Below are 21813 nucleotides of genomic sequence, written 5' to 3'. Positions count from 1 at the left end.
ATTCACTATTCTAAAATTTAGCGCATTCTTCTTCGCTTTGCTGTTCTTGATGGACCAGGTGTTGCGAGTTCGTCGTCATTAGTACTGATCGAAACGTCACAGACCGAAATTTCTTCCACATCATCCGCGATGGGATTATCAGTTTCATCGCAATCCTCTTCGTTCTCGATTTCATCATACGTTTGCTCGAAAATAGTCTCCGTTTCTTCCTCTTCGTCGCTATCTTGTGATGGAACTTGCGAGTTATCACAGGTACCACTACAATTCGTGCATATAACGGAGCACTTTAACCCAGCCTTTCTGCATCCACAGGCTTTCTGACATCTTTTTTTGCATTTGCGATTATCGATGAGAAACAGTATTTCAGAACTTGCTCGAGCTCGTAATGATGATTGGGGTCGAGCGATTGTTGAGCGTCTCGAGCATGTTAATGATTTGGAACGGGCTAATTCCTGTCACCACACTCGAGCCCCCAGCTCCGGAAAGCTTGTTAAAACTTATTTCTTGCAAATGCAAAAAAAGATGTCAGAAAGCCTGTGGATGCAGAAAGGCTGGGTTAAAGTGCTCCGTTATATGCACGAATTGTAGTGGTACCTGTGATAACTCGCAAGTTCCATCACAAGATAGCGACGAAGAGGAAGAAACGGAGACTATTTTCGAGCAAACGTATGATGAAATCGAGAACGAAGAGGATTGCGATGAAACTGATAATCCCATCGCGGATGATGTGGAAGAAATTTCGGTCTGTGACGTTTCGATCAGTACTAATGACGATGAACTCGCAACACCTGGTCCATCAAGAACAGCGAAGCGAAGAAGAATGCGCTAAATTTTAGAATAGTGAATTGCATGTGGACTAGGCCTACTGGGGATACCACGGTAAAAAAAACGCGCCGCTTACTCTACCTCAAGGTGGTGTGGAAATGAGTTTTTAGGCCAAAACGCGTGTTGAACTACACTTTGCGGCGCTCGTATGCCAAAACTATTAATTTTACGAAAAAAAAGGTTATTACATAAATTGTAGGAAATTTTCTCTAGTTTTATTTTGTATATAAATGTTTTTATCGTGGAATGAGTCGGAAAGGAGATATTGTCAAAAAACTGCTTTTAGGCGCCATTTTTCCAATACGGCGGCGCGAGCGGCAAAGATACGAGGTGGCAAAGTTGAAATTCGGAAAGAGCACATCGAAATATATAAAATTACCAATTTTCAAAACTCCCGGAAAACTTTCCAGGTAAAACTACCAAATGACTGTACTAAATTTGTTTAATGCGAATTGAAATATTAAAAAAGAGTTTTAAAGCTTGATATATCTAATTTCGAAAAATCGTAGCTGTTTTTTAATTACGGTAATTTTAGGTAACATACAGAAAACGACAAGCTCGACAAAATGAGAAATATTCTTATCACTTTGTAAGCGTATCACGTGCACAAAATTATACGTGAACAAATTTTTTAACTTTTTCGTGTTGAAGCCTAGAGTTTTACATTATATTTTAGGATCATTCGCTCATGCGGGCGCCTTGTTTGGTACAATAATCACAATGCCAATTGCTGGACTTCTCGCTGCATCAAGCATTGGTTGGCCCAGTATCTTTTATATATTCGGTGCACTAGCGATAATTTGGAGCATAGCATTTTTTTATTTTGGAGCAGACGCGCCGTCCAAATATCGCAGTATTTCTCCGGAGGAAAAGATGTACATAGAAGAAAGTTTGAGGACAACTGAAGCGAAAAACGATAACGGAGTCAAGCAGGTAAAAACCCAATATGATGAATCTTAATGACATAACTAATGATTTGATGTTACATATCGTGCGTACTAAGAGTTCCGGAACGGTCAATTCTCTCAGAAAGTATTGGTTTAGTGGAAAAATGTTTCAGATAAAAGTTGGAGTATTCAAAGAGGATCAATAAACGATCTTATTAGATTTTGGGTCCAGAGTCCTAGTAGGGCCCAATTCAAATTTTTTAAATGGAAACCCCCATTTTTTATTGTAATATCTTTTTCTACTAATTAATTTTTTTTTGTTTCCGTGGAAGAGGGGAAATGCCTCGCGCACGCCCGGGGGCCGGCCACCCGGGGTATGTGGGGCTTGCACCCACTAAAACCCCTCTCCCTAAACAAAGCACTCAGGACTACAGTCACATCACATGGGAGACCAGAGGCATTACGTCATGTGACGGGACAGTCCACACGCCGAAGTGCCAGAATCACGTAATCCATAAGACAAGGACCAACGGTAGGTCAATACCCGGGGCACCCATCATCCCACCGGGGAATATAACCCTAGTCGAGTGGCAAGACACGCTAGGTGTCGCCATTCGACCGCCTCAGAGAGACCTCATGATAATAACCGCGGGTCTACTAATTAATTTAAACAACTTTTGTCAACAGCTGAATCACAACAACTAAAACTTTTTTTTATTTGCCTGATACTTTTCGGGATATTCAAGGAAAATTTGGTACTTTTTTGAAAAAGGAAAACTTTTTCAAAATTTAGCTTACGATATCTCGATAATTATTATTTATTGGAGGAAAAAGTGGCACAGGACATTTAGACTTGATTTTATCTCAAAAATATGTTGTTGCAATAGTACCCCAATTTTTTTAAATACTTGTGTATACATGAAAGATACAAGGATTTATTTAAAAGTATTTGAAAAAGTTGGGGTACTATTTCAATAGCATATTGTTCCGGACTCAACGGACAACGTCGCGTCGCGTTAATCCCTCTCGCTATCGGGCCGCATGGCCCGTTGTTCCACGTGCGAATTCCCCTCCCACGGTAGCTGTCAAACCGGCGCGATCGGCGGAAATTCCACATGTGCGCATCCCTCTAAGACGAGTCGGCAATTAGCTACCGAACGAGACGGTTTAAATTCGTGCCTGTCTTCTGCGGTCTATTCGTACGCACTCTGAGTAAGTGGAAAATCGTGATCGCTTGCAATCCGGATTCACCATCGCCAAGAAAACGTGCTGCACTCGTATGCACGCTCGCGGCTTAATAAACTAACTGCAGCTCCGATCTCGTTTGCGTGATTGCCCGTTCGGCTAGAACCGAAAGCCAAAGTGACTGTGCGAGTTACGTTTCGACCGACTCCGAATCTATCTGGCGCAGTGCGCGCCTCCACTTGTGAGATACGTCTCGCTCTCCTCCAATCGGCTCACATTATCGCTCGCCTCCGCTTGACTCTAATAAATTATATGTGGAGCCCATACAGAGAAGTCGTTAATTTCAAACGTTACCCTTGCCTTGACGATCGAACCTTCTGACAAGGTTGACTCACAGCGTCCGTGGTCGATACACAAACACATATTTTTTTTAGGCCAAATCAAAACTAAAAGTCCTGTATCACTTTTTCCTCCAATAAACAATTATCGAGATATTGTAAGTTAAATATTGAAAAAGTTATCAAGTTTTCCATGAATATATCAAAAAGTATATTAGGCAAATAAAATAATATTTCAGACAAAAGTTGTTCAAATTAATTAGCAGAAAAAGATGATACAATAAAAAATAAGTTTCCATTTAAAAAATTTAACTTGGGCTCTGCTGGGACCAACACACAGACCACGCACCTAAAATCTAATAAGATCGTTTATTGGCCTCTGTTGAACCCTTCTCCCAACTTTTATCTAAAACGTATTTTGAATAATAAACCAATACTTTCTGAAATAATTGGGCGTTCCGGAACTTTTAGTACGCACTGTGTAATATTTATTTCTCGCGTTAATATAATTTTCTGTATCTTAAAATAAAGAAAGATTTTCTTTAATTTCGAGCATAAACATATTTTTAAAATTATTCTTACGTTGTAGCAGTTACTCGTGACATTTTATAAATTTATACTAGTTTTAAGTTTACAAAAGTGCAATAAAAACAGTAGTACAAGGTATTCACATTCAGAATAATTTTGTACCTTCTAGAAGATAAAAGTACCGTGGAAGGAAATCTTTACCTCGAAACCTATGTGGGCTCTCATAATAGTCCACTCTGCGCAAGATTGGGTATTCATGACTTTATTGACGGAAATACCAAATTACATAACAGACGTATTGAATTTCAAAATCAAAGCGGTAAGCAAATAAATAAAAAATATAAAGAATGTTTTTTTCCTGTATTAATTTCACAAATTTTGCAAAATTTATTTATAATCTTCATCATTTTAATACCCATGATTTAATATTCATAATTTATTTAAAATTATTTCTTTTTCAATTAGAATTATTTTTTCTTTAACCTCAATTAGACATAACAGGGAAACTGTGCCTAATATCGCACCCTATTTTTAAAAACCTAAATCTTGACTGAAAACTCCTATAAGAATGTTTCGTGGTTCTGGGAGTTCAATCCACAACACTAATTTCGTGATCAAAAATCGTTTATTGAAATTCGCACAATTACGAGGTCTCGGCCTCATCGGTTCGATTGTAAGAGATCTCAGTCTCCTTTCGCTCGCGCTAGTAGGATTCGGCCTTTATGCGTATATGCTCGAAAACTCGGTCTCGATATTGCTATATACCGTATATACGGATGATCGCAATCTTAACTGACTACATTTACACGGCCCGATTTAAGCCAAAGTTATAACATCGATGTTATAAGTTATAACTAATGACGTTAAATATCGTGTAAACGCTCTTTTACGACAAAGTTATTACATTGATGTAGTAACTCAAAGTCGTTTGATGAAAAGGTTTAGGGTTACTACATCGACGTAAAAAGGACGTGTAAACGGTCGCAACGTAACGATAATGCCAACCGTAAAAATTAAATGATTATTAAATGACCATTGCATGATCATGTTTTCTACAGTTGTCAAGTCTACGGCAACAAACGAGCGAACGCTTTCCATGTTCTCCCTGATTAATTGTTTCCAAAATTGATAACAACCTAAAATTTCAATTTTACTTGTTAGTTTATTACACTTTACTTGACAAATAAATATTTAATGATTTCCAAATTATATAACTTAAAAGTTCACTTTGTTTGTTGACTTGTTTACATTCTTTCAGACCACAAACCTACTACAAGCAAGCATCTAATTTTTCATACTTTATATTAGTAGGGGAGACCGGGGCTAAAACGTCTACGGGGTAAATACGTCTAATAAAATATCTCGGAACCTGTATATTGTGCGAACTCGCTATTAACATTGTAAACGCTGCTTATAGTACCCATGTGACCAACGGAGTTTCGGCAGGTTACCTGCCGTGTTATGATTTTTACGAAGGCAAACGTGTTTTCGAAAGGTGAAAGTTACATTTTATGCGCGTGGAAATTTTGTAATATCTGCAATAATATTTGCTCTCCAAATCTTGAGGTACGTGATTATAAAGAGTAATGCATGCTGAACACGAATCCAGTGTAGTTTTTTCATTATCGTTGTTGTGTTTCAGGGTAGAAGTTGCTCACAATTACTCTGTCTTTTCGTATAACGTATATTTCTTTCTTTCGATACAAAAGTTTTTACTCAGCGTCACTGTAACTCGCGCAGTTTAGATAAGGTACTGCCAAAAAAAAAGGGCTCGGGGCACTCGCTATTTACTGTTCCGCGGTGGCGAACTGAGACCGGGATGACGCCTCAGGAACGTTGTCCTGGATCGCCGGTCTGACGACCACGCCTAGGGACTATTGTCCTGAGTCGCCTGATGTTAGTTCGGACACACGACAACGCCTGGGAGTACCTCACTCTGAGTCGTGTTTGCTTCGGACGCACAATTTTTGATGCGAAATCGTCTATTGCGGGTGTACTGCGCTATGGCTGCGGGCAGAATGCCCGATTTTTCCATCGCGATCCCCCACCTTATCCCGGTTCCGTCGAAACGATTCCTCATTGGTCCCCTCGATTCGAGCGAGACACCGATGAGGCGATCACGGTGGCGGCGGTGTCCTGCGATTACCGGCGCCGCGGTTCCCTTTGGCTAACGCCGCCAGACGGAAAGAGCGGCGACGATCGTGTACGTGTGCGCGTGGCAAAAATTGTACGTCCGAGAGGTCCATCGCTTTAACGCGGCACATATATGTGTGTATAATTTTTTATGTATTTATGCGCATGTCGTGCACGACTTCTCGGATGATGCGTAACATCCTCCCCCCGTTGAGAGGGTAGCGATCAACTATCCTGCGCAATTTACGACCGCATTCGATTGTGAACGAAAATGTGATTAATGTTATGGAGGCGCTGATTTGCTCCTAAAGATACAATATGTGAAATGTTTACATTTTGGTCTCGCGTTGACTAGGATGCATATCGCAATACCGTAGATGTTTTTACGCTTGTGAGGGGGTATCGCATAATTATTGCTCGAGCGGTAATGGGCACAGACAATTGGTAGCTCTCTTTATCAGTCCGGCTGCAGTTTTGATGGTAGCGGCTCGCGTAATTCCGTCCGCTCCCGGATGCAGTTCTGTGATTCTGCCCAGTGCCCAATGCGTACACGGCATGTTTTTGTTCTTTATAAGCACGACTGTCCCGGTGTCGAGCTTGGGTCCGTCCTTGATCCATTTGTTACGCCTTTGGAGTTCGTTTAGGTATTCAAGGTTCCAGCGTGCCCAGAAGTCTTGTCGGACCTTTGTGATGTGTTGCCAGGTAGACAATCTATTGGCTGGAACAGATGACAGGTCGCCCTCCGGAAGGGTGGTTAGTGGTTTGCCAATCAAATAGTGAGCAGGAGTTAACACGAGTATGTCGTTCGGATCGGTGGAGAGGGAAGTGATTGGTCTTGAATTTAGAATGCCCTCGACTTCGACAGTGAATGTATTTAACTCTTCGAATGTAAATAGAGAATCTCCGACTACCCGTTTGAAGTGGTGTTTAAAAAGCTTCACTGTGGCCTCCCACAGTCCACCGAAATGTGGTGCCGCTGGCGGTATGAAGTGCCATGTTATGGAGCGTTCGCTCGCATATCTGGTGATGAGGTCTTTATGTTCCTCGGAGTTGAGTAGAACGTATAGTTCCTTTAATTGGTTATTCGCGCCTACGAAATTAGTTCCTTTGTCGGAGTAGACGTGCTCCGGCAGTCCCCGTCTAGCGCTGAAGCGTCGTAACGCTGCAATAAAACCGTCCGAAGACAAGTCGCTTACGACCTCGAGGTGTACTGCCTTTATCGACATACATACAAATACGCATATGTAAACCTTAATTCGTGTTCGATTACGGTGTTTCTTCTCTTTTATGTAGAACGGACCGCAGAAATCGATACCCGTATTAGCAAATGGAATAGCTTCGCGTATACGGACCGGCGGAAGATTTCCCATTTTATATTCGATCGCGTCGGCGCTGAATCGAAAACAGCGTGTGCAGGCGCGTACGACTTTCCGGACTTGATTCCGGCCATCAAGTAGCCAGAATTTCTGTCTGAGAATGCACAACGTGGTTTGGATACCCGTATGATAATGGGTCTCGTGAATTTCGCGAATAATACTGTCCGTCAAACGATGTCGGCTTGGGAGTAGAACCGGGTGCTTTTGCGAAAACGTTAGATTCGATCTCTGAAGCCGTCCCCCAACACGAATTAAACCTTCTGCGTCTAAAAACGGGTTTAAATTAATGATTTTACTTCGGGTTGTCAGATTTTTGTTTTTGATTCCTTTGATTTCTTCGGGAAAATGAGCAGTCTGAAGGATTTTTAGAATCCGTATTTCGGCTTCGTTAATTTCCCTCGCGCACACCGACCCGGTGTATTTGTTCGTCGGTCGAAATCGAAGGCAATACGCGACGATTCTGCGTAGTTTGGAATAGGAGGAGTACCTTTCGAGTATTCCGGTGTCGATAGTTGTTACTAAGCATGCGTTTCCCTTTAATTCGGGTATTTCGACTATTCGCGTGTTCTTGTTAGGCCATTCACCTTCGTCTTTAATTAGCCACGAGGGCCCTACAGGCCACGATTGATTTCGCAGAAAGGTATGGGGTAATTGACCCCTCGAAATCGCGTCGGCCGGATTTTCTTCTGTTTGTACGTGTCGCCATTCGATGGAGCTACTTATTTCTTGAATTTCTGCTACCCGATTTGCTACATAATTTTTGAGCAAGTGAGGTGATGTCGCTACCCAGTGAAGTACGACTTGCGCGTCACACCAGAAAACCTTCTTGTCGAATATTACCTCTAATGCGCCCATTGTTTCGCGATAGAGTCGCGCTAGCAATAACGCGCCGCAAAGTTCTAACCGTGGAATAGTGATAATTTTTAAAGGAGCGACCCGAGATTTGGCGCATAATAATCTGCTGATAACATTCCCGTGTTTATCCTTTGAGCGTATGTACAAACATGCTCCGTAGCCGACGTTGCTAGCATCGCAAAATCCGTGTAATTGAATGCCGTCGCAATCGTCTATAAACAATTTACGTTCGAAGGAAATCCGTTGCATTGACTCTAGTTGCCGAATGAATTCCGACCACTGCGTGTATATCTGTTGCGGAACGGATTCATCCCATTGCAATGTACACCGCCAGACGTCTTGCATGAGTTTTTTCGCGTATAATACTATCGGACCCAGTAATCCCAGTGGATCAAAGATTTTCGCGATTTCCGATAAGATGCTTCGCTTTGTTATTTTTCCGGTAATTGTAGTCGGATGAGCTAAGTAACAGATCTTATCATCGCGCGTGCTCCATGTCATACCTAATGTCTTCAAAGAACGATCTAGATTTAGTACGAAGTCCGCGTGTAACTCATTCGTTGGTAAATCATTGACGACGCGTTCGTCGTTAGATGCCCACTGTTTAATGGGAAAACCGCCCAGGGATAATAATGCGATTAGTTCGTCTCTAATTGTTCGCGCGTCTTCGATGGTCTTGGCGCCGGATATTAAATTATCGACATAAAAATGTTTTTTAAGAATCGCGGCGGCCCTGGGGTATTTGTGTTGTTCGTCCTCCGCGAGCTGGTGTACAGATCGAATTGCAGAAAATGGAGAGGCAGCGGAGCCGAAAGTAATCGTATTCATTTGAAACGTCTCTACCCTCTTGCATCTACGCCAAAGGATTCGATGGTATCGTCGATCGTCTTTATGTAGCAACACTTGACGATACATTTTGACTATGTCCGCGGTGATGACGTATTCATATGTCCGGAATCGTATCAGATGTAAAGGCAGTTTAGCTTGAATGGTGGGCCCTACCATTAGCATCTGATTTAATGACACCCCATTGCTCGATTTCGCGGATGCGTCAAATACTACTCGTACCTTGGTAGTGCTACTTGAATCCTTTATTACTGCGTGGTGTGGCATATAAAATCCGTCATCACCGGGATCTTCTACTAAGGACATGTGTCCCAATTCTAAATATTCTTCTATTACCCGAGTATATTCCTCCTTTAGCTTTACATTCGCGTCAAGTTTGCGTTCTAAAGATAGCAGACGTCTGAGCGCGTTGGTTCGCGATTCCCCTAAACGCACCTTTGATTCTCGAAACGGCAAACGAACTATGTAACGCCCGCTGATGTCGCGACGGACGGTCTTTCTGAAGTGCGCTTCGCATTCCCGTTCCTCCGCCGACCACGGCCTATCCGTCCCGATTTCCTCTATTGTCCAAAATTTAAGTAATTGATTCTCTAGACTCGTAAGATGGCATGTCGCGTTCTTTGGCGGAAATTGCGATGACACTGCGCCGGCGACCACCCAACCTAGACGAGTCTTTTGTAAATAAAGATCATGACCCTCGTGAGAGAGATTAATTTGACCGATTGAGAGTAATGACATCGTGGCTCCGGAACCAATCAATAGATCGACGGGGCGCGGTAAATGGAATTTCGGATCTGCTAATTTAATATTTGGAGGTATTCGAAGCGAATCTCGCGGGAAGATCTCGGATGGAATTGAATCGGCGATGGCTGGTATGGTAAGACACGTGAGATTCTTACGAAAGTCGTCGCGCATCGATTGTATGGTAATTTGTACCATGCCTTTGGATTCAGTAGTCGTCTCGTTAAGCGTACCGATCGGCAACGAGTGTGTGATTACGCGCACGCCTAAGCGTTTCACAATGTTTTCGGAGATAAAGTTTGCGGTAGCGCACGTGTCTAGCAACGCGCGACATTTCACAAAATTGTGTTTACTATCATGAATATAGACTAATGCGCTCGTTAACAACTGTGGAGCGGACACGCGCGATATCATCGCGAGACTCGTTGATCCGCTGCCGATCGATTTAGCTAGTCATATGGGCTGAGGAGTTTCGGCCTTCGATACGTCGGGATTGCTTGCGGCCGTGTACCTTTCCAAGTGCAGCAGAGTGTTGTGACGTTTCTGGCAGATCGTGCAGTTGGAAAATTTACACGGACTGTCGCGGTGGGAGCGTAAGCAATTGTAGCAGACCTTCGCGTTTCTCACCGTTTCGATACGCTTAGGCACGGGCAATTGTTTGAACTTGTCACATAAATAAAGCGGATGTCGTTTGGTTTTGCATGCGATGCAATTGCGCGACGCGTTTGACATAAAGGCTTGATTTGACGCACCATTTCGCCTCTTTTTGAATGGGGGTTCGCCTTTGTTTCGTTCTGATTCGCTTGATTTTGATCTTTCGCGTTTCGACGCGCAAACGGCGGTTTTGTAAAGAAATTCGTACATCTGCTCTGGTTTCGGATATTCGTCTTTTTCGAGGGTCGCTTCCCACCGTTCTAACGTACTCTTCGGTAGTTTGTTTTCCAACAAATGTACGATCATTTCGGGCCCGACGGAGACCCCTAATGCGCTTAACGACGCGACGTGCTGTTGAGTGTCGTCCGCGAGTTTGGACAAACCGCTTGTAGTTTCTCTATCTAATGTAGGTAGATTTATTATCAAAGAGAGATGTCGCGAGATTAAAATTCGTTTTACCTCATACGCGCGTTCCAATAGATCCCACGCGTGTGCATAATTTATTCCGTCGATCGTGAAAATCTTTAGCTTATTAGCGGCCTCCCCGACTAATGCCGATTTTAGATAATGTAGTTTATCGATGTCTGACAAATCCGTCTGCGAGCCTATCATACTATGGAATGCGTTCTTAAAGGATAGCCAGCTCTCATATTTCCCGTCAAACGTCGGTAGCTGTGCTTCGGGTAGCTTAAACCGTCGCTTTTCAATAGTAACTATAGTGTTATCGCTTCGGTTTCTTTCGCTCGACGAGCCAGCGCCCGCGTCCGATGTGCTTGCCGTTTCTAAAATATTCTCGATTTTCCCGGCGAGGGAATAGAACCTTTCGTGAATATTCTCGAATTCAGTTTGATGTCCGTCGCTCGGATCCAACACCGCGAGCTCGTCATTATAATCTTCGAACGCGTGATACAATTCAGTTAAACGAGCACTTCGCAATCTCAACGTGGCATTGTCTACATTCCCTTTCTCGAGGAGGTTTGTTAGGATGGTGATTTGGGATTTTAGGGATGTTCGTTTTTGTATGAGAAGCTTTATTTTGTCGGCCATTGTTGTATGATGGAATAAATTGGGATCGAACGACTTACTCTGACTCGCTCTTTAGATGTACGTGAGCACCGCTGCGTGAGCACCGCTGTCTGTTGTCCCGCTCGAACTGAAGATCTTCCGTTGCGGAGATGCGATACTTGTCTCTGGTTCACTATTTCGATCTTGCAGAGGTCGTGACCTCACAGGAGGCACCAAATGTCGCGTTTCAGGGTAGAAGTTGCTCACAATTACTCTGTCTTTTCGTATAACGTATATTTATTTCTTTCGATACAAAAGTTTTTACTCAGCGTCACTGTAACTCGCGCAGTTTAGATAAGGTACTGCCAAAAAAAAAGGGCTCGGGGCACTCGCTATTTACTGTTCCGCGGTGGCGAACTGAGACCGGGATGACGCCTCAGGAACGTTGTCCTGGATCGCCGGTCTGACGACCACGCCTAGGGACTATTGTCCTGAGTCGCCTGATGTTAGTTCGGACACACGACAACGCCTGGGAGTACCTCACTCTGAGTCGTGTTTGCTTCGGACGCACAATTTTTGATGCGAAATCGTCTATTGCGGGTGTACTGCGCTATGGCTGCGGGCAGAATGCCCGATTTTTCCATCGCGATCCCCCACCTTATCCCGGTTCCGTCGAAACGATTCCTCATTGGTCCCCTCGATTCGAGCGAGACACCGATGAGGCGATCACGGTGGCGGCGGTGTCCTGCGATTACCGGCGCCGCGGTTCCCTTTGGCTAACGCCGCCAGACGGAAAGAGCGGCGACGATCGTGTGCGTGTGCGCGTGGCAAAAATTGTACGTCCGAGAGATCCATCGCTTTAACGCGGCACATATATGTGTGTATAATTTTTTATGTATTTATGCGCATGTCGTGCACGACTTCTCGGATGATGCGTAACAATCGTTGATGTCTAATATTTCGTGGGCAATCAAACCTGAAACTTGTGTTTGGGGCTAATCGGTCAGTAAGCAGTCCGGGTGCATTTCCAAGGCATTTTCGGGCTCACTGCATATGGAATATGGATGAGACGGGAATTACAACCGTTCAGACACCGAATAGAGTCATCGGACGTCGAGGAGTGAAACAAGTCGGGCGAGTGACTTCTGCGGAAAGAGGAATCCTCGTAACTATTTTTTAATAGATAGATAGATAGATAGATAAGTTTATTGTATATCCCCGTAGGGTTTACAAGGCGTTTTTGTGAGGAACGTACCCAAACCTCTTACATAAACTCCCCTTCGCGCCCTGGCCTTATGCGACCTTACAATTTGCCTAAATCCCCTCTCCCTCCCCCTCTTCTTTCCCCCTCTGTTTGTCTTCCTCCGCTTCCTCCGGTTCTACGTCCGTCTGCTTCCATCCTTCCTGTCTCGGCTCCTCCCTGTCTTCGTCCGGATCCCTCAGAAGCTCCTCCGCCTTCACCTACATCCCTTCCGCATATTGCTCTCCTCTCCTTTATTCTACTTTCCTCTCCCTCCTCCTTCCCTTGTCTGTCTCTTCCTTCTCCCTTTCTCTCCTCCCCTAATCCTTCTCCTTACTCCTCCGACTCCCCTTTCCCTTCCATTCTTTCCCTCTCTATTTCCATCATCCATTCCTCTCCTCCCCCTTCCTCACCCAAAACCCAACCCACCGCTTCCTGCCAACTTCCTCCTCCTGATTTCCACCTTCTACATTCCTCCCACACATGCTCCCACGTTTCTTCCCTATATTCACACATCCTACATTTCTTCCTCTCTTCCCCCTCCCAGTACCTGCTCTCTCTCATTTCACTCCCTAACCTAAACCTCGCCACCCTTCTCCATCTGCTCTCTCCCCATCCCTTCTTCAGATATCCTGGGATACCCTCTCCCTTTATTACCTTGTACCACCTATTGTAATCCGATTTCTCGATCTTCTCCCATCTCTCTTTCCTTTGCGTCTCCTTGTCTTCTTCAACTAGCTTGCGGTGCCAACCGTCTCCCTCTTCTCTCAACCTTTCAAGCTCTTTTAACCCCACTCCTCTTTCTTCAAAGAACCCTTCTCTCTCCCGTTCCCAGCTCGATCCTGCTCTCCCTTCCTTCTCCCTTTCCTTCAGCTCTTCCCAACATAACCTCGCCAGCTCACTTCCTTTTCCCTCCTCTAACTTCTTCTCGAATCTCCATGCGCTTATTCCCGCCCTCCCTCTTAATTTCTCCCTTTGGAGCTCCTCTCTAACTAAGTACCACGGCGTTTTTCCATCTACTCCCAAGACCCATCTGATATACCTTTTCTCCAACTTTTCCATTCCTTCCCTCTCTTCCCAACCCCATATTTCTGCTCCATACCCCATAACCGTCCACACCAGTCTATCAAACAGCCACATTCTTTTTCCCCAGTCTTTCCCAAATCTTCTCTTCCCTATCCCCCAAACCTTCCCCATCACCGCTGCCGCCTTCTTGATCCTTTCTCTTACCTGTGCCTCCTGCCCTCCGTTCCTTTGGAACACATATCCTAAATACCGAAATTCCTTTACTTCTCCTATTTCTTTTCCTTCCCATCTCCATCTTCTCTTACAGTCCCTTCCTCCTCCTTTCTTAAATCTCATTATTTTAGTTTTTTCCACATTTAACTCCAACCTCTTCCTACCTAGATATCCCTCTAATCTCTCAAGCATACTCCTCATTTGATCCTCATCCTCTGCAATTAACACTACGTCATCGGCATACGCCAACGTGTATATCCTCTTACCTCCTAGCATTATCCCTCCCCATTTAACTCTGCCCATTTCCTCTTCCATATCTGCTAACATTATGTTGAAAAGTAACGGACTCAGCGGACACCCCTGTCTTACCCCCCTCCCCGTCCAGAACTCTTCCCCTATTTCGTTTCCCACCCTTACCCTGCTTTTCGTCTCCCTCAGAATCTCCTCCGTCCTCCTCACCAGCCCCTCCCTTATTCCTCTTTCTCTTATTGCTTTTATTAATACCCCTCTATCTACCGAGTCAAAAGCCGCCTTAAGATCCACAAAACATGCTATCAGTTTTCCCCCTTTCTTCTCCAACTTTCTGTTCACCAGGTAATTCAACACATAAATGTTATCTATTGTTCCCATTCCCCTTCTGAAACCAGTTTGGTTTTGCGGTACTATTCCCTTCCCCTCTAGCTCCTCTCTTAACCTCTCTGCCAAGATTGCTGTATACACCTTATACAGCGACGACATTATTGTCACCCCTCTATACTCCTCCACCCTTTTTCCTTCCCCTTTCTTTACAATTGGTGCGATTATTCCCTCCTTCCAGTTTTCCGGCCATCCTCCTCCCTTCCAGATCCTGTTAATGAATCTCCACGCCCAAATCTCCAACTCCTTCCCCCCGCGCTTCCATACCTCACTTGGTATCCCATCCCGTCCCATTGCCTTTCCATCCTTTAACTTCCTCATTACCCTCTTCATTTCTCCTAAACTTATCTCCCCCTCCTCCTCTCCCTCCTTTTCCTCCCTCACACCTTCCTTCCCCATCCTCACCCTCCCCTCTACTCCTCCTAGCAATTTCATAAAGTGCTCTTTCCATTCTCCCTCCTCTATCCCTTCCTCAATTCCCCTCCTTTTTCTTCTCTCTTTATTTACTATCTCCCAAACCTCCGACTCCCTCCTTGCCTCCTCCGCTTTTCTCTCCCATCTCAAATTCTCTTCTTCCTTCTTCCTCTTACATAGCTCCTTAAACTCCTTCCTTTTTTCCTTGAATGCCCTGTCTTCTCCTCTTTCTTTTCTCCATTCCCTCAATTTCTTTCTCGCCTCTTTCTTCGCTTCTCTACACTCCTTATCCCACCATCCCACCTTGTCCTTCTTGCTCCCCTTCAACTCCTCCTCTACCCCTTTTAACGCCTCTACTATTCTTGATTCCATTACCTCCCATTCTCTATTTAATTCTTCCCCCCTTTCCTCCACTTTCCCTATTTTTTCCATGAAAACCTTTACTCCTTCCTCGTTCCAAACCCCCCTGCTTCTTTTCTTCCACCCTCTTCCTCTGTCTCTCTCAACACTCCCCCTTCTTAACACCACTTCCAAGGGATGGTGATCCGAGTCCACTCTATCCCCCACCGTCATGCTCGCGACCCTCTCTCTCACTTCTCCTTCTCCTATTACGTAGTCAATTACCGTTGCTCCTCTTCCTCCTGTGAACGTGAATTCTCCCTCCTCGTCTCCTCTCATGCTCCCATTGAATATTTCCCATCCTCTCTCCTCTATGGTCCTCACCAAAAGTCTCCCCTCTCTATCCGTCTTCTTATCCTTCGATTTCCTTCCCCCCACCATCTCCCCTCCCCTACCCCACTCTTCTTCTTCCACACCTCCTCCTTCTCCTCCAGTCCTCGCATTAAAATCTCCCCCAATTATCGTATACCTTCCTTCCTCTTTCCTATCCATTATTTGTCCTAACTCCTGCATAATCCCTTCCATTTCCTCCTTTTTTGCATACACCCCTACAATTTTCCAACTCTCCCCACCTATCCTTACCTTTCCAACTATCAGTCCCTCCCTACTTATTTCGATTTCAGTTCTCTTCTCCTTTAAACCTTTTCTCATCCCCATTAACATCCCTCCCATCGCTCTCCCTTTTTTATTCTTCCTCTTCGCCCATTGCACTCCCCAATCGTACCCTTTTGGCAGCCTACCCCTTACTCTTTCCCAACCCTTTTCTCCTATCCACGTCTCCATCAAAACTATCACATCTTCCTTCTTCAGCCCCTCCCAGAATTCCTTATCTTTATTTTCCAAACCCGCTATATTCCAGAATACTACCCTCCAGTCCGTCCTTCTCCCCCCTTCCTCGTCCCATCTGACCTCTGTCTCTTTATCTTTCGCCACCTTGTAAACTCTCCTTCCCTCCTCTCTCTCTCCTCTCTCTTCCTCCTCCCTTTCCTCCTCTCCCACTCCTTTCTCCACATCCTCTTTCTTCTCCTTCCCTTTTTCTACTTCTCTCCCCTCTGCCCTATCCGCTCCCTCTCCCTCTTCTATTCCCCCTGCTTTTGTCCTTCATCTCTCTTGCCTTCTTCCTCTTTCCCTTGTCCTGCCTCCCAACACCTCCCTCTGTTATCTCTGAGTACGTCTCTTACCTCATCCCACATCCACCACTCCCCCTCTATCCATACCTTTCCCTGCCCTATCCGCACTCTTTTTCCCTCTCCTCTCGCCTTCCAAGCAATTTGATTTACCCTCCATTTTATCCTCCTTTCTTCCCATGTTAAATCTTCCTCTATCCAAATACTTCCATCTCTCAATTTCCACTTATTTCTTATTATTCTTGCCTTCTCCTCCTCACTTCCTACTCTTACCACTGCCATACCTCCCTTCTCTCTCCTTCCAGCATCTATTTTTCTAATTTCCTCTATCTTAGCCTCCACTCCTATCTTTTTCATCACCTCCTCTATCCCCCCCTTTATTCCTCCCTCCTCCTCTTTTACTCCTTTAATCACAATGTTTCTCTTCCTTTCTCCCCTCTCCTTCATTTCACACCTCCTTTCCAGCCTTTCTACCCTTTCCTTCCAATCAGACTCCTCCCTCCCCTCCCCCCTTCTCAGTCCTGCGCTTCCTTCTGCACCATTTCCTCCTTCTTGCCCCCCCTCCTTATACTCCATTCTCATCCCTTCCAGTTTTCTTTCCAAATCATCAATTCTCTTCTTAAATTCCTCTCTCTCCGCGCTCCACTTCTCCTCTCGCACTCTTAACTCGTTCCTTATCTTCTCTACTTCCCTTCCTTGCTCCTTAAAGCCCTCCCTTAACTCCTCTCTCATGCTCCTAAAACCCTCTCTCAATTCGTTTATTATCCCCCTCAACTCTTTCTCACCTACCTCCGTTTCCGCTTTAGGCGACCTTGCCGTCATATTACTTCTCTTGAAAGCCGTATCCTTATCTTCCCCCTCACTCTTATCTAAATCCTCTCTCTTCCTTTTCCAAAACTCTTCTAAGGTTCCCGTGCTTCCCGTGCTCCCCGTACTCCCCCTTCTGGCTCTATCCTTTTCTTTTACTTTATCTATCGCTTTCTTTATCTCCGTTCCGCTTTCTTTCTCTTCGCTCATCTCTACCTCCTCAATGTCTCCCTTCTCCCTCTACCCGTGCTATACTTTATGTTCTGCCACGCACAAACCGCACGTACCTCCGTTCGTCTGCCGAGTCGCCCCTCTACACCGCCTCTTGTTCTCGCCCTACCCAGCGCTCCGCACGCGTCTCGGCTCGCCTATCGCGTCGCCCCTCTACACCAACTATCGTTCGTGCCGTACGCTTTGTCTGAGCCCTGTCACTTTTCCTCCTTATACTCCTTTTTTCCACTCCTCCACCACTCTCCCCTCTCTCCTCCACGCTCACTCACCTTTACTCCTCCCTTCTCGCACACTCTCGCCTTCCTCAGCTTCCTCTGACTCTCCTTAATCTTCCCTTTAAACTCGCACACTCTCACACGCTATCAACTCACTCGTCCCGGAAACGGAAGTCCAACTATTTTTTAATAATGTTTCGCATAAAAATTTTAAATAAATTTTTATATTTTTCTCTTAAAAAACAATTATTGCATGTATCCTATTATTTTTTAGGATTAGATGTACGTATATGTATTGAAAATGCAGTGCAGACTGTTATACCCCGGAATTTTTGAAATTTCAATTTTTCCACCGTTGTCGTTTTTGCTCTATACCGGTTAAACAAAGCAACGTAGACAAAAATTTCCTATATAAATTTTGTAGCTGAAGGTTCACTCTTTACAGTGGTATACCACATTTAACTACAATTATTTATTTTGTTGTTAAAAATCGGCACCGAAAAAAAACGGACTGTTTAGCCCCGGTCTCCCCTACTAATGGAAATCCTTGACTTATTTCACTCGAAAGTTGTTAAGCTATTTCAGTTTGGTGGGGATAAGATAAGACTGAACGTGTAAACGCAACTCACCTTAAGTAGGAGTCATAACATCAGCGTTACTAAATCAAAGTTAGAAGCCATGTAAACGTAGTCTATCAATTAACTGTCTCGCTCAGCGAGACTTTCGGTGGGTCCACGTTTACGTCGCAACAAAGAATATAACTAAACCGCGTCATTTTATTCAATGAATATCGTAATACGATCTCCATAGCATGAATATAATGTTCAAAATGTACTTTAACTATCTTTTCTGAAGGAAAAAAAAGTAGCATTTGACGACATTGAAAAAAAGTGTTCCTAATATCGCACCCTTACATATTTTTGTTAAAAATACAATTAGGACACACAACATACGAGGTGTGATCAAAAAGTTCGTGGAAAAAATTTTTTTCTGCCGACGTGGCAACACTGTAGGCTTCTATGGTGGTTTGGCGTCTAAGGGGAAGCCTAATTACGAGTCATCAGTGCAAATTTGGTCACGATCGAGTGCATACGTATTTTTTTGTGCCAGTATTTGTGAACGCAGTTTTTTTGCGCGGTCGAAATGGAGCGAGATGTTTTAATGCTTTTCACATCCTCAAAATGTTCATCTCGCATAATCGTTTTAACTTTAGGGAACAAAAAAAATCGCAAGGGGCTAAATCAGGCGAATGCTTTTACCGAATTTCATGAGAAATTTGATGTTATTTCTTTGTTCGGTTAGGTTAAGTGTTATCCGACCTGTGCGCAATATTGAATAACTTTGCGCGTCAATAAAAAAATCAGCGTTCATCGTACGAAAAAAATACAAGGGTCCTTTTTTGTTGCAAATTTCATCCACAACAAGATGCATATGATAAAATTTGTCTCAAATAAATTTTAAGGCCTGAAAACAGCGAAAAACTAAGACTATTCCAAAAAGTCAAAATTTTTTGCTTACATAGCTACAAACTAAAGAAAAATGGTCTAAAAATCGGTTGCACCATGAAAAAGTATTCTTTGTAGTTCTCAGATAATGTGATTTTTTGGGGATTTTTAATTCCATTTTAAATGACGGAAAAAAATCACCGCAACATTTAAAAAAACGACGAAATCGAGGGTTCTCGGGATCCGATTCTCGAAGTTTGACGGCACATGCAAGCTAAACGACTGACTTGACGATAAATGTTGTTCAGATCATTATTTTAGATAATTTTACGCTCTACAAAAAAGGTACATATAGTTAGTTATCCTATCTTGCTTAGTTTTCGAGATATTTGAGAAAAAATTTAAAAAATCGCATTTTTTGTTGATAATATTGTTAATAACTTTTTATTCCCCGTTAATTTTGCGAAGCAAAATAAATCCCACTTATAGCACCTCAAATCAAAGCAATTCATGATGGTTGCAACCTGGGAAGATTAATTGGAAGGTTCGAGGTCCAATATGACTAGCCTAAATAAATTACGAGGTCTCGGCCTCGTTATACAATTGCAAGAAGAGATCTCGGTTTCTTTGGTCGCAACTAGGACTCGGCCTATATATTTTACGAATACTCGGATTTGATGCGCTCGCACGAGAACTCGGTCTCGTTATTGCAACGAATGATCTTATATACGTATGAAATATCAAATCGTTCTGAACTGTCGCCACATCGATAGATGGTCGCGTACGCACGAACTGCGCGGTTCGGCTCGCACTATCGAGTGATATCCGAGCCGAATGATCTGGCTCGAAAACAAAACGCGGAATGCGGCGGTCTCGAACGCTGAGATCTAAAGGCGTTACGCGCCCGTGTATTTTTCAACTGTCTCGTATCGGCGAGATTGTCGGTGGGCCCACGTTTACGTCGCAACACGTAACAATCTCAATATCGTAGGGTGCGGAATTAGAAACAAGGGCGATATTATATAGGCACATAGTTCCCCTACTTTACACAAATTAATTAACTAAAACATATATTTTCTTTTGCAGAGTGGTGAAATTTCTGCCTTGCCATATTTAATGATGTGGATCCTTAGTTTCCCAATGAGCTGGTTATCCGACTTCGCACTGAAGAAAGGTGCGTCCAGGACTACAATTAGAAAGATCTCCAATACAGTAGCTTCTTGCGGCCCGGCTATCGCCCTGGCATGTATGAGCGTCGTACCCGCTGATGATTATATCTGGGCTATCGTCATCCTCGTCTTGGCGGTAGGGCTGAATGCTGGAAATTTATGCGGCTTTCTCATCAATCATATTGATCTTAGCCCAAACTTTGCCGGGACCATGATGTCCATCACCAGTTGCATTGCCACCATTTGCTCTATTCTCGCTCCGCTGTTATGTGCCGTTATCGTCACCGACGAGGTAATCATCCGTTCTCTTTCTTCCGTGTGTGAAATATCTGCAAATAGCAACCTAATTTATTTATTTTTGGGAATCGTTATTTAATTTTATCGCTTCTAATTAACTTATATTTACTTATTACTTATGATTTCTTCTCTTTCATACTTAATAAACTTACCTAATTGCTTCAAGAAAGTTCAAGAAAGTCAATGAGAAAGTTTCTATTGAAATAAATTAAGTAAATAATGGGCTATGAGAGCCGACGCAAGATCTAATATGCGGAAAAATTATATTTAGCGATTCTTAGTCAATACATTAAAAAATTAAAAATATCAAACGTTTCAGCCCTAAATCGGGCCCTCTTCAGTGATAGTAAAGAACGCATATATGTATATGATGTACAAATTATTATGCACGCGTACAGTGGTATCGCAACGGGCTAACGCTAAACGCAAGTACAGATATTGGAATAGTTCTCATTTTAAGAGCGTCAAGTGCGCGTTCCAAATCTCTATGGGAGTAGCAAGATGTTACGGCGCGTATGTCCGACACGTATCCGCGCAGCAATCGACAGCGAGAAATGTCGTCTTCTATTGCAGAAGGAGACGAAAGGCAGCAAACTGTGGCCCGACAGAATGCGTGCTACGCGAACCGCGGTCAAACGTCTCTATGGCGTCCATAGCCATTCTCCATCTGGAGAGAGCGATATGTAGTCGTTGGTGTCTAAACTACGAATGTCACATGGGCCCGATTTAGGGCTGAAACGTTTGATATTTTTAATTTTTTAATGTATTGACTAAGAATCGCTAAATATAATTTTTCCACATATTAGATCTTGCGTCGGCTCTCATAGTCCATTATTTACTTAATTTATTTTTGTTCAGAGCCTTATTATATATATATTTGTTTCTATTGAAAGATATTCTTCTCTCACTTTTCAGAGTAGCGCGTATCAGTGGGACATCGTGTTTTACGTCTTAGCGGTAATTTCCCTTCTGAGTAACTTGGTGTTTGTGATATTCGGCAAGGGCGAGGTACAATGGTGGAATGAGCCAGAGACACAACGGCAGAAACAAAGAGGAAAAGAAGAGAACGAGACGCAGACTTGAAATATAATAAAGTTAATATTAGTGAAATTTTTGCAACTTGCCACTAGACTAAATCTCATGGCAAGTTACATAGTGTATAAGTGTGTGATTTGAACTGTTTGTAGCCCTCAATGAGTTAGAACTGGAACTGATTTATAT

At 43.6% G+C, this 21813-nt stretch overlaps 2 protein-coding genes across 2 annotated transcripts in view; one reads left to right on the top strand and one right to left on the bottom strand.

Annotated features, from left to right (window-relative positions):
• Positions 1–1405: 1405 nt before the first annotated feature.
• LOC139781625 (putative inorganic phosphate cotransporter) overlaps positions 1406–21813 on the top strand; it is a 20908-nt gene continuing 500 nt past the window's right edge. The window contains exons 1-4 of the mRNA XM_071720484.1: positions 1406–1758; positions 3933–4082; positions 20213–20587; positions 21508–21813. The exon at positions 21508–21813 is cut by the window's right edge and continues 500 nt beyond it. Coding sequence (XP_071576585.1) covers positions 1546–1758; positions 3933–4082; positions 20213–20587; positions 21508–21675 — 906 coding nt within the window. The 5' untranslated portion in view covers positions 1406–1545 and the 3' untranslated portion in view covers positions 21676–21813. The remainder of the gene's footprint in view (positions 1759–3932; positions 4083–20212; positions 20588–21507) is intronic.
• Positions 10168–11415, bottom strand: LOC139781622 (uncharacterized). Its single transcript, XM_071720480.1, has one exon. The coding sequence runs from the start codon at positions 11413–11415 to the stop codon at positions 10168–10170; it is 1248 nt and encodes a 415-aa protein (XP_071576581.1).

Source organism: Temnothorax nylanderi, unplaced genomic scaffold (genome assembly GCF_030848795.1).
Source record: "Temnothorax nylanderi isolate EJ_2023f unplaced genomic scaffold, tnyl_v1.0 TNYL_tig0349_pilon, whole genome shotgun sequence".
NCBI lineage: Eukaryota > Metazoa > Arthropoda > Insecta > Hymenoptera > Formicidae > Temnothorax > Temnothorax nylanderi.
Note: the sequence above shows the minus strand (reverse complement) of the source record. Positions and strands in the feature narration are given on the sequence as shown.

Bases quoted from the DNA above. Each gene is read 5' to 3' on its own strand.
- LOC139781622 (XM_071720480.1), bottom strand. From the start codon at position 11,415: ATGGCCGACAAAATAAAGCTTCTCATACAAAAACGAACATCCCTAAAA.